The 13877-nt window shown below is 42.0% G+C and overlaps 1 protein-coding gene across 1 annotated transcript in view; it reads left to right on the plus strand.

Annotated features, from left to right (window-relative positions):
- ADARB2 (adenosine deaminase, RNA-specific, B2 (non-functional)) overlaps positions 1 to 13877 on the plus strand; it is a gene marked incomplete at its 5' end in the record, with an annotated part of 96553 nt that overhangs the window by 49127 nt on the left and 33549 nt on the right. Inside the window, one exon of the mRNA XM_009070189.1 lies at positions 7786 to 7954. Within this exon, the coding sequence (XP_009068437.1) occupies positions 7786 to 7954 (169 nt within the window). The remainder of the gene's footprint in view (positions 1 to 7785; positions 7955 to 13877) is intronic.

Here is a 13877-nt window from a genome sequence, read left to right on the forward strand (position 1 = left end):
TCCCTGGGCAACCTGTGCCAGTGTCTCATCACCCTTAGAGTAAAAAACTTTTTTTTAATATCCCACCTAAACTTCCCTTTCTTCAGTTTGAATCCATTACCCCTTGTCCTATCATTGCATCATTCCTAACACAGAGTCCCTCTCCGGCTCCCTTGTTGCCCCGTGCAGATATTGAAAAGTTGCTCTGAGGTCTCCACACAGTCTTCTCTTCTCCAGGCTGAACAGCCCCAAATTCCTCAGCCTGTCCTCACAGGGGAGGTGCCCAGGATTCAGTTGGCTTTCTGGGCTGCTGGCTTATTGTGAGCTTCTCATCCACTGTCACTCCCAAGTCTCTCCTCATTGCTGGTCTCAATTACTTCCCCACCCAACCTGGAGCTGTGCCTGGGATTGCCACGGCTCAGACGTAGGACCTTGCCCTTCATTTTGTTAAACTTCATGAGGTTTGCATTGGCCACCTCTCCAGCCTCTCAAGGTCCCTCTGGATGGCACATCCCTTCCCTCCAGCCAGTTCTTTATCCACCGAGTGCTCCACCCATCAATCCATGTCTCTCCAATTTAGAGACAAGGATGTCGTGCAGGACAGTGTCAAATGCCTTGTGTAAGTCCAGGTAATCATACCTGCTCTACACAGTTCTTGTCTTATGGCTACATATTCATTTTTTTGGAGTCATGAGTGTGGTTCTGTTCTCTATGCAGAGCTGGGGACAGCTCCATATGTCAGGAGTGCATATTCTACATCAAAACTGAAGGGCAGGGTACACCATGCCACACACCAGTTCCTCAATACTCAGCTCCCTCCTCACACATCTTGATTTCACTCCCCTCAAAACCTCAGAAAAGAGAGTTGTAGGTGTATCACCAAATTGCAGGGTGAATGGACTGATGGACCTGGGTAAACATCCCTCACTTCTAGCCATAGACCCTGTGCAAGTATTCACATGCAGGGACAATGGTTTCAACTTCCAGAGATGTGTCCTTTTCCTGATTTTTTTTTTTGAGGGAGAAGATGGGGAGAGGAGCTCTTTGCCTCTTTTGCAGAAGTATTTTCTATGGGACATTGCCCAGTCCTGGGGCAGCACACAGCAGCCCAGAGCCTGGCAGCACAGTCCCCACAGGGCTCTGCCCAGGCTCAGAGCACGTCCCTGCAGGCAGCTTTTGCAGCATCACTGCCCTTTCATGTCTTGACTATCTCTTATTAAAAAATTAAAGCCATGCTAAGGACGTGGTAGAGCTGCCAGGGAGGAAGATAAGAGAAAATAATGCGGGACTTGTCAGTGCTGTGTAACATCAAGAAATTTTCCTTCTCTAAACAAACCTGAAATGGAAACTGAACTTATTCAGCTATGAGTAGAGGGTATTAAAAAAAAACAAAACCAACCCTCCTCTGTGATCAGAGCTCAATTATGCTGCCTTGAAAATTATTCCAAATACACTTTTTTGCAGATAACAATAGACAATCCTTTTGACTGATTTGTTAAAAAAGGTAAAGAAAGAGCATAAAATTATTGCTTATCAGAGAGAGAAGCAGCTCCATTTAAAATAACATGAAATTGTACCCCATGAATTATTCACAAGAGCTGATGTTACACTATCATTATTTCTGGCTTTCCTTTTTACCATATAGCATTTTGCCTAAGTTGTGTCCCACCCAATAAAAGAGGTGGGGCTTTTTTAATTAATCAAACTTGATCGTATAGCATTTTGCCTAAGTTGTGTCCAACCCAATAAAAGAGGTAGGGCTTTTTTAATTAATCAAACTTGATTTTTCTGATTATTTTTTCTAATTTAAAATGGTTTTTTTTGAGCAGTGAGTTGCCTTCACGGTGTCATGTTGAAAAAGAAGATAGATTAGGTTTTTTTGAGCAGTGAGTTGCCTTCATGGTGTCATGTTGAAAAAGAAGATAGATTTCACTACCACAGGCAGGGTCTAAAACATGCAGTGCCATAGTTACTTGCATCCTGACTGGTGTTTCTCCACGTGTTGTGCCAGCTGCTGAGAAGCCAAAGTGTGATCCCAGTTGTATTCTGGCATCAGCAGTTGTAAACTGCATCCTGCTCAGTGTGAATTAAGCTCACTGAATTTCACAGAGTTCTCCTATATGTACCACCAGTGTGGTTTAGTTTTCTGATTGCAGGTAACAGTCAACACCTTCTGCAATTTTCTAGTGATTTTGATTTTCCTTTTCCAACACAGAAATATGCAGGGCTACAAATTCTGTATTATGGAAGTTCTAATGAACATAGCACACTAGAAGCAAATGTAACTATTGAAATCAGTGGAAATATTGACTAGACTAGCCAAAACACACTTGTTTTATTGGTAGAGCAGTGTCTCCAAGCAGATGGTCATAGACATTTTGTGTTTATGGCCATGAGTGACTTAAAAGCCCAGCTCATAATTGTGGTCCATAAGATGCCAGCTAGTACTCCAGATCCAACTTACCTGCTATGCAAACCTTCAGATATTTTTCTTGCCTATTGTCATTTCTCTCAACATCTTTATGAATCATTTCTGTTGCAAGCTCTGTGGCTGCAGGACTGATGTTTTTTAGGTCATGTAGGGAAGACAGCACTGTTTGCTTTCTATGTGTAATAGCTCAGGTCAATGCAATATGACCATCCATGAATATATTAACATTGAGACAGTTAACTGTTGCGAGGGAAAAGGCTAAAAAATTGCCTCAAAAAGTTTAAACATCGGGGAAAAAAAATAAGGCCCTAGAATTGTTCTGCTTGCCCTCATATGATGGGGAAAAAAAATAGAATAGAATTGTTCTGCTTGCCCTCATATGATTTGGGGAGTTTAGGCTGGCATTTCATTACTCATAATAAGAGAAATCTTACTAAGAGCATCTGTCTAGACCGTAGAAATCTGTCTACAGGTCTTCAGAGTTCATGAAGAAAAGCTGGCAATACTGACATGCAATGTAGACTATCCAAAAGCAGCAATCTAAACTAGGCCAGATGAATCATCTCCTAGAAAAGTTCCTCTCCTTCGACTATCAAGAGAGTCTACAGCAATTAGCTCAGCTACAGACATCTAAACTCTGGTTATCCAGAAGAGCTGAAATGAATCTCGCTGCTGGTGTTAGTAAACTGAAAATGGCTTATAATAAAATGCAGTTCCTTTTCAGCAGCTCAGCTATGATGTGAAAGCCTACACTATCACCATGAGACAAAAAATGGAGCATCATGGGGTTCAAGGTTTCCCCACCTGGCTGTGAGAGGAGCCCCTGCCACCCCCGAGCGTGGGCTCAGGCTGTCAGCAGAGCACCAGAAAGTCTCGTTACCTCTCCAGATCATTAGACTGGATCTGTGATGAAAGGCAATGTGTCATTTATGGGTACATTTTTGTTCCATAATGCAACTAATTAATTGACAGAATTTGTGAAGATGAAATGTGGTGAATTCCCTTTCTGCTCTCCCAGCTGTCCTTGTCAACAGGGCATTAGCCAAGATCCAGCCACTATGCTGACACAGCTCTCCAATTTCTTTTCCCCTGCTCCATTTCCTTTTCAAATTGAAAACTATTAGAAGTCTTTAGGCAAATAATAGAAACCTAATACAGGTGCCTGTTATAAATCGTTCACTAGTTACATTTAACCTAATGCCTCCTCAAACATTACTTTGCAGAAGGCAGCGAGGGTAGGAAATGCCTCATGAACTCTGACAATCAGTGGGTCAGGAGTTAAGGTCATAATAATGTAGTCCATTTCTCCTTGTTTGTCAAATAATCTGAACTCAGTTAGTTCCCTGGGTCTTTCATCTGAGATTGATTCCCCTCAGTAAGAGCACGAGTCTGGTGGAGAGCAGTATTCGTCGAGAGTCGTAGCCTGGGCAGGAAAGGTGCCATGTGGCTGGTGCTGCCATTCACAGAGGTACAGCTTTCCAGCATGACTTGATGATGTGCATGGTCCAGATCAGCTACATGGCTGAAGTTAAATTGATCAATGTTTAGGAGGTAGCTTGACTCCCATAAATAGAAATCATTTGAGAAATTTGAAGTATTCTGCAGACAAAATAAAATAGGAAGAAAGCATTAATAACAAGAGTTAGTAATTACTGGTTTTAATGCAAAATAGACAAATGTACAGAAGTGCCTATTAATTCTGAATCATTGAAGCAAGCATCTATGCTCCTGAGATGGAGATGCTGCCTAAAATGCCGATGTGATTAGTCAGTTCTGAAATTCGCCTTCATCGGCTAGGCATTCCGTGTCTTATTCCCTGAGAAAAATTCCTCCCGTGTTCACTGAAAATAATATCAGGCATTTCACAGGGGATAAACCTCCAAGTCTGTGTATGTACCCAACAAGGCATGCAAGAGGACAATCTGTTAGCATATATGCTCCTGAACACGTCAGGCAACTGTCAGGTTGTTGGAAGTGTTTCTCCTCGTGCTGGGTGCCCTCGCAGGCAGCACTGAACAGAGCCACGTTGGTCACAGATCACTTTCCCCTTTCGGCTCCCCAGTGAGGTGTTAATATTTCAGAGCTAATGCATAAGTCATGTACACCTGGGTTTCTGAGTGTCATAGTACTGAGACATAACTCTTGGGTATTTCTGAGCATAGAGGAACATGGATTATTTTCTGACATTGCAAATGGAAAATACATTGAGATTTTTAATGTTTAACACTCCGACTGGTTCTGCAAATTCTTGGAATACCATTGCCTCCGGCCCCAGGCAACATCAAGCGATGTTCTGCAAACACCTGCACCTTGCCAAGACTGGCAGACACCCAAAGCAGTGTCCACACACGACTACCTTCTGGGGCCCCATCTCACTGAAAGCCAACATATGGAGTTAATTCACCCAAAAATGAACACCCCAAGCACATGGGATATTGCGGTGCAGGTGAACATTGTGATAGCAAAGAACATCAGAAGGATTTATATTATTGCTTTATCAAATAAGTATTGAGTGCCTTTCTGTTTCATTTGTGAACAAATGCAGTTCTCATAGAAAATTCTGACAGCATTCATCAGCTTACCCTCATACAAGAAAAGAGAAAGAGTGAAGTTTATTTACGGATAAAATACGAGAAATAATAAAGGGCATCACGTTGTGTACCGAAGCAGGGGTGAGGAAGATACGGCACCCGAAGAGGAGAAGAGCTTCCCCAAATGGTGTGCTCTGTGTTTGCAGAGCATGGTGCTTTGACTGTGAGGGGCAGGGGAGGAGGGGAAGCACACCAGGGGGATACTAGCGTGAGGAGGAGGAAGCTGTTATCTCAACACCCTGAGAAGGAGTGTGGACAGAGGTCCTCAGGGGCAGACAGAGAGGCTGATGGGGTTCTGAACAAGGGAATTGCCTCCTGGGGTACTCCTGCTGTGCTGAGGTAAATAAGACTCTGTCTACATTGATAAATAAAATAGAATCAGGAAATGGCTGATTCTTTCCATGGACCTTCCAATCAAGGAAAATGCTGTTTAGGAAAATATACACAACTCTTTGAGATGCTGAGTGGGACTCAAATGCCTCTGTTACAGGCAGTGCCTCACTAAATGTTTGGTGTTAGTCACAGATGGACTAACTAGATGTACGTGTGTTGGTCTAAGATACCTATTATTTTTCTCATGAAAGCAGTGACCCTAAAGCGAAGCAATTTTAATGTACAGAGTATAGATACTTTTCATGGTAGGAAAAGAGTCATTTGTCCACCTCAACTTTGTACCTCTCCAGTAATAAAACTGGAATAAGCACAAAGACTTTGTAATTGGATCTCTCCACTGCATTTCTCCCATATGCTCCCATCTTCACTTCTTGGGTTTTCAAGATTTCCAGCTCCTCTATGTGTTTTAAGAGCTACTCCCAAACATGTTTTTAGGGCCACATGTTTAGTAACAAATTTTTTTTAAGAGATACTCCCAAACAAGGTTTTAGGGCCACATGTTTAGTAACAAATAAAGATTAAACTTTCAGCACAGGCATACAGTGATGTGTACCTTGTCACTAGTACCTATAACCTCTGTGTGAGACTGTCACAACCAGAGGGTTGGGTGTGATCAACTGAGCCTTTCACAATACTCACACCTCTCCTACGAGTGTCACAATGCTGCAATGCCACAATACAACTAAACCTTTTGGGTTACTGATGTAGCTATCATATTGATATGGGCATGAAATAATTTTGGTATCACTTACAATTATATACATTAAGCATGACAACAGTGCTATAGCATGTCATCCACCACTAGTCCCAGTGCTCTGTGGAGATTATGAAGTACTGTTGATCATCTTTACTAACTGGGAAATCACTGGCAGCACCAGCCCTTTGTGTCTAAAGTATAGTTTCCTTCTCCATTGAGCTTTTTTCTCATATCACACCAGTGGATTTTTACAAGAGAACATGGCCCCAGCCATGGTGCTTCCAACCAAAACAAAATCTCTGCAATTTTGGTGTTTTTTTCTGCTATTCAGTAGGCTTCATCATTAAAAAAGAAAAAAAAAAAATTAATGTCAACTCTATGAAATAATTCCTAAAGCTGTTCTAAAGTAGCATCATAGAATCAGCATTACCATGGCCCATGGTGAGGTTTTTTCCATTCCCCCTGTGAGTATTTGCAGCCTCAGACCTGTCTTCATCACTGATTTGTCACACTTTGTGGTCTTGATTCAGTTTCTTAAATATAGACATGCATTCCACTGATTTGCTTTAGGGACTTCCATCTGAGATGAACAGGGAGGTTGCAGAACCTCCTGGCCTTCCCTTCACTAGCAGCCAGACATTAGGCAAGACATCAAGGGCATCTCAGGTGATGCTACATGGGCACAACCATGCCAACCCCAACAATCTGACTTGTGGTACTGTACATGTGTTTGCGTGCACACAGCCAGTGTATCAAACACCTGTCAACACTCTTAAGCTAATTTATTGCATCCATCAGCCATAAAAGTCCTTTTTCCCAAGGGCTGTTCCCTTATTCTTTTGTATTCAGAGAGATGCATCCTGAGATGTGTTTTTCAAAAGATAATTGTAGTTTGGGCTGAGTTCATTCTTAACTCTTCTTTGAAACTGTCCACAGGGCTGAATGAGCTACATTTTAAAGTTAGACCCAGATTCTGTTGAAGTCTGTGAGCATTTTGCCACTGACTCCAAAGAAATCAGGATTTAATTCTAGAAAGTGTCTGTCTGGATTAAGAAAGGCACATCTATCAATTGCCACCACCCTTATTTGGAGAGGCAACAGAGGAACAAATCTGGTCTCAGTGATGAGTGCTCCATTCCTGAGACCACAGTGGAGAAGGTACCAGTGTAGCTGCTCTTGAAGAAACCAAAAGGAAATGACTGAAAGTCAGATCTGTTTGGGTTTTTTTCTCAGTGATTTTTAAAGAGCAGCTCCAGAAGTGTTACTTGCATTTTATTTAGTACTTACAGTGCAACAGCAATGAAACCTAACATTACAGGGAGTGTGTGTTCCCACCAGAAAATGTCTTCAACAGCTCATAAAAACCTGGCCATTTATCAGAACTGCAGGAGATCTTTATTACCTCCCTACAGCATATGCTCTCCTGTGATGTAGTTATTGATTTAACAAGTAAACTTCGTGGCGAGCTTTTATCTTGGAATTAGCAGCAAGACTGAAAGAGAGCCCTTATTATTCTAATAACACTGAGATGTGAGATTCCTGCATATTCCAAAGGCCATATCATCACCTTAACAAGCATCCCATTAGGGTTGTCTGGACTGCCACATCAAAGCAGGGGCTGAGAGAACTTTTATAATCATTATATCATACTCACCCCTGGCAATTTCACTACCCTTTTGTTTTCTTTCCTACAGGTTTGGACATCAGGCAAGCTCAGGTTATTGTGCTGTCATCGGGTACCAAATGTATAAATGGGGAATACATCAATGACCAAGGGCTTGCTGTCAACGACTGCCATGCAGAAATTGTGGCAAGAAGGGCATTTGTTCACTTCCTCTACTCACAGCTGGAGCTACACTTAAGGTAAGTCAATTCTGTTGATTTTTGGGGGCTGTTAAATGGCCTTCAGTGGAACAGATCCATCCTCCAGATAATTGGACAATTTGTTTCTTTATGTAATTGTTTCTGAGTCTTTAGCTGATGAAGGACTTGCAATACAGTGCACAGAAAAAAACTGAGAGTTAGATAGTCTAAAGTGTTGGGTCATGAGCTCCTTTACTTCAGCTGATTTTCTTTCAGGAGCTATTAGATATGACTCATAAAGTTGGGTTTATGAAGCCTGATGATTTTGTACAAATCTTTACATGCAAGCTTGTTAGCATTATTCACTGGCCAGAGACTAGAAGGAGGTCATTTTGCTCACTGCACCCATTTTCCTGTCTTCCATACTGCTGTTGAAAAATCTCAAGGAAGTGATTTATTGGTCATTAATGCCTTCATTGACTCATTAGAGAACTAGTGCATGTTAACAGTACAGTAAACTTCGTGCCAAAAGTGTAAGATGCTGTCACTCACTCCTTCTTTACGATGTTTTAAAATCTTATAGCATGTAGAGTCCTTACAGTGGAGTTATTGTTCCTGTCTTCAACCAAACCCACCTTGTTTCCATTTAAATGGTTAATGGGTCATATGCTGCCTGGAAGATAGTAACAAATGGGGTACTCAGAAGTCTGTCTTGGTACCTCACTGAGCATGTCTGTCAGCAGTCTGGAAAAGGCTATGTAGTGCTTGCTCATAAGCTTTGCAGAGGGCACCAAAATGTGGGGAGGACCAGTCAATATGTTTGAGGGCTGGTCTGTCTTCCAGGTAGGTTGGAGGTGTGGACCAGCAGGAGCTTTGCCAGAAAACTCAATAAGGACAAATGCCAAGTGTCACTCCAAGGAAGGAATAATGACCTACAACAATACAGACTGGTGAGCAGCTCTGCTGAAAAGGGACAGGGCCATCAGGCAGTAGCATGCCTGGCAGCAGAGGGTCAATGAGGTCCCAGGAAGTGTGAAGAGTCACTCAAGGGATGTGATCGTCCACCACTAATCAGCACTCATTAGACCATATCTACAATGCCATGTGCAGTTTGGGGTCCCCCAGTACAGGACAGACATCAGCCAACTGACACAGACTCAGCAGAGGCCACCTGAGTGCTTAGGGGTCAGACCACAGAAGGGCTGATGGATGTGGACTTGGTCAGCCTGGAAGTGGGATGGCAGACCCAGCAGAACATATATCAGCATATGAGAGAGTCCTTAGGTCTTTATCAGCCTGAATTATCCTATGAGTCTATGGAAATTGAGCAGAAGTGACGCTGGGGTGGCATTTATTACATGGAAGGAACCAAGACATGAAGGAAGCAAGGAAAGAAAACAAACAAAAAATCCTTCTCTATGTCATCCTTTTGCCCTCCATTCTTGCATGCATATTCATGTGACTTTTTCTGAAGGTCATTAACCTCAGTGCAGAAGCTTCCTTTTACTTCAGAAGGTTTTGCATCAGGTCACAGGCAGAAGGATTAACCTAAACAGGATTGTGTGTTCTTGTAAGCACTTATGATACTGTTGCACTGACACAACAATGATAGGAATAATGGTTGTTTTCACTTCAGGCTAAAGGTGAAGACAAGAGACTATATTGAGTACATGAGTTTGGCTAACAAATGGGGACAAGAGCATTGTAGAGTTTAATAAAAAACAATATTGTCTCTATTTCATCTGAATTGCTTTCAAGTTTACATTAAATTATTATGTGTTCAGCAGTGTAGCAGTCCTAGTACTTGCTTCGTGCTAGGGTCTCTTGGGGAACAAGTGCTTACACTGTATCTTAAACTATTATATTGATCCACCTCCCTAACATGTTCAGTCATATTATTATTTTATTTGGATCAATGTTAACAGTCTTTTGCTAAGAGAATTCTCATTGCAGCATAAGCTCTGTTCACAATAACTTCAAATCACTCTGTTCAGCCAAGAGCAGGCACCATTGCTTCCCTGACCAGCACACACAATAAAAATCTCAACCAAAATTGTCAAGACTAAGCACCTTTGAAAGGCAGAGTTGGAGATCCTGTCAAAACAGATTTTTCTTTAGTCCCTGGGGAAGCAGAACTTTGTGCTATTAGATATTCTTCAATTCTATTATTTATTGCTACACACAGTTTTCTGCCATCACCAGGAGCTTTGCCATATGGTGACAAAACATGGAGTTTCAAAATGAAATAAAAAAATGCATTTTTCTATGCGTTGAAGTCGTATTTACCCCTTTTTCTCCAGAAACAGAGAGGCATCTGCTACTGGCAGATAAAAAGCACTTGGTGCTGCCACATAGCTAAATGGACAGTTTTTTTAGGACAGATATGTTAACTCAGCTCCACTGGGGCTCTGTGCACACCAGCTCCTCAAGCTTGGAGGAGCCACAAATGTGGGCTCTGCATTGTTATTCTTTTGCACTAACCTAGCACAAATTAAAGTCCTTTCCCAGGCCAAGAACCTGTTGTACAAAGTCATATATGAACTGATACCAAAAAAAAGATTGTTCCCTAACCCAAAAAGAGAATTAAAGCATCATTCTTGACTCAAAGAGCTCACATTTTCCATCATTCACTATGAACAGGCAACTTTGTTCTGTGGAGAATATTTTCCACATAACTTCCTCCCACCTAGCCCACCTGCTCAAAGTGGTCTCTGCATCAGGATTTCAAATTTCAGGAACCTCCAGTGCCAGAATTATTCCTCTATATAATGCTATTTTTGAAAGGGAATCTCTTTTCAAGAATTTACAAATACTACCATTGATTTCAATGAAAGTGAAACTCACTTGGCTGAGCATAGCTTGAAGGCTCCTAAGAGCAGGGACAAGCAGGCTGGAGAAAGCAAGGGCCAGGGTATAGAATTAATGGCCAGGAGACTTGGGTTCACTGAATGGAATTTGCTTCTTGGCAGTCGAGTGTGCCCAGATGCCCAAGGCTCCTTTTATCACCAGTGGAGACAGATGGGCATCTCTGAGGTGGGACTCAGCAGACCTCTTCAAGTATCTATTGGGGGTGAAATTAATTGCCATGTACTGGGGCAATTTTTTTTTCCATTTCTATAAAGAGAGAATGGGCAACTTCTTCAGATATTTAAGCTGCAGAACAATTCTATCCACAAGCCAAAGCTGCAGCAATATGTAAATTACATTTTTTTCCCTTCTCTTCTTATTGCTAAATGTTAGAGGTGTGACTTTTCTGACTTTTCTTGGGAAAGAGGTCCAGAATGGGAACTTTATCCTCTCTAAGAAGCAAGAGTGACAAATACTTCAAAAGGAAACTTTCTTTCAATAATTCATTGTCTAGAGCTTGAGTTAAATAAAAGCTAAAAGCACAGCTAAAACCTGACAACTTCTAACTGGTCTGATTAAAATCCTTAGCCCTCCCAGATTTCATTTTTATGACAACCATAATCCTTCAGTTCTCAAGACTTTCACGAAAGAGATGAGAAGTAAGACGCAAATTTCCTGATGTACAAAAGAAGGACAAGAAAGACCTTTTGAGAAGCTTTTTCTAAAAATCACCATCAAAAAACACACAAATGCCAGAGTCTGATTCTCTTGCAATGATGGCAGGAAAACTCACATTGATTTCAGTGCTATTATTTATACCAACTTGGCAATAGGAAAGAAAAGGCAATCCAAATGTTCTTTTTTAAAGAAAAATGAAATTAATAGCTTAGTCTTCAAATAAATCAGCACCATGGCAGTCTTGCTGCTCTACTGGCTCTGCAGGTGCCAGAGTGATAATTTTACCAAAAGGTAAGTTCTTCCAGTGAGTCAGATGCAAATCACTGTCTGTTTTATACATAAGAAGTGAGGAATAGTCTTCATCCAGTCCAGTTAAGGGTTTTTTTTCCAGGAAAACCAGCTGCAATTTGTACATCTGCTATTTCTGAATGGACGCTGCTCCTTCCCTTTTAAGCCTGATGTTAGTTTCTCTAGGATGCCATACTGTAGTATGTAGTACTAGGAACTTCTCATACATACATTTATATGTTAAAATCAGCTCCTCTGCTCCTCTTTTAGATAAAAATACCTTGTTTCAGCAAAATGCTTCATATATGTTAAACCATAGGTATGTGCTTAAGTATTTTCTTAAGTCAGCTCAAAGCATAGATGTGTTGTGCTGAATAATGGACTTAAACACAAGATTAGCATTTAGCACATTCTTAAATGTTCCTCTTGAATCAGCCTCAAATCCTATTTTTTCCACAGAAATTCGTAACAGGCAAAGGTTTAGGGGCAAATTCTACTCTTTCAGCCACTGCCAGCATTCAGAAATGACACTTCAGTGCCACCACCTGAGTGAATGGGGTCTGTAGGGTAACTGTGGATTTCTGTCTCCATTGCTTCATGCAGATGTGTATGACTGTGCAAAGGGCATTGCAAAGCACTGCTACTGCAAAGTCATCTCCCCTCTCGCAGCAAAAAACAGCTGTCCCAGAGAAAAGCCAAAAGTGTATTGGAGCTGGAGGAGAAGTGACTTTGCAGAATTGCATCTCATGCTTCACCTGGATCATTCTTGCAAGATCCCTGGGTCCCCCTGGACTTTTAAACGCCGTAAACATCCCATGCACAAGAACCTTTGCTAAGCCATGACAGATGGTATTGCAACCCAAACTCTTTTACAACAATACTCTCAGCGTTTTTTATTAAACCTATTCAGCCACAATGCAGGCATGAATAGCATGTTTGAGTCCAGCTCTCAGAAAACCATCCCAAAGGCAGGGCAGGATCATACGTGATACCAAGGATCTCAGCCTACTGGAGGAAGAGTCAAATTGCATTGCCCTCCAGACCTGCCATCTATTTTTAGAGCAGCTGTCTATCAGCCAGCCATCAGCCACAATGGCCACAGAACCTGCTTGGTACTGAGGGAGAGGTAAGAGAGCAAGGTTAATCAGTTAAAAACAATAACAGGATGGGAGCTGATCGCTGAAGTCCTGAAATCCAGCCCAAAGCATGACTGCTCTAGCCCTACATAGCAACTGTCTCTAAGTACTGCAAGCTGCCCCCCCACTCTGGTGAGGTTTAATGGAATAATAGCAGGCATTTGTACTGCACAGCTTTGTATTCTCCCAGCTGATTTTGCAGTGAATTATTTAAAACTACCTGCAATTGCACTGAAGTCCAAGCAGCAGGATTTACAGATATTTTATTATTTCAGAGGCTTGTATCAGGGTGATAATATAATTAGTACAGTTGGGAAATTCCACCACAGAGAGCAGAAAATGAAGGAGCTGCATGTGGCAGCCCGAGCTCAGCAGCCTTCCTGACAGGCGAGCTAATGTGCCTGTAAATTCCTCCTGACAGCAAACGCATCCTGGCATCAAAAAATGACAAAACACCCAAACCGTGCAAGAGTGACAGCCAAACAGCTCCAATAGCACAGAGGCTGCACCAGGAGAAAACAGGCAGAGGCAGCTTGGATTAAAGCCAAGGACTCACTCAGAGCCTGAGTAGAAAGCACCCCTGTTTGCACTAACAGGAGGCATAGAAACCAGCAGAAATCTCCTTGGTTAATGGGCTGCCCTATAGTGATTAAATAGGTAGGATTCTGACTGGTTAAGAGCATCCTAGGAAAATCATTACCTGCAGGTGCCGTTCTGTTCAGAGATATTTCTACGAAAACACTGGAGTTTTTGAGGGAAGGACCTGGCTGACAGAGGGAAAGGAGTGTCATCATAATTTCACTAATCACATTTTCACCTTCAAAATGATAATCATGACCATCACCCAAATGTACGTGTTAGAGGCAGCTGTCTGTCAGAGAAATCACCCGTGTCTTCCCAAATGTAAGTCATGGAAGGAACCACAGCGTAGCCTTAATGCTTTGCTATTGCTGCAAATGGCAGGACTGGGAGAGTTTGGCCTCCCGGGCAGCTGCTGCTAATGGAATATGTGCACTGTATCCCCATCTAGCTGC

This window comes from Acanthisitta chloris, unplaced genomic scaffold (genome assembly GCF_000695815.1).
Source record: "Acanthisitta chloris isolate BGI_N310 unplaced genomic scaffold, ASM69581v1 scaffold19472, whole genome shotgun sequence".
Taxonomy (NCBI): domain Eukaryota; kingdom Metazoa; phylum Chordata; class Aves; order Passeriformes; family Acanthisittidae; genus Acanthisitta; species Acanthisitta chloris.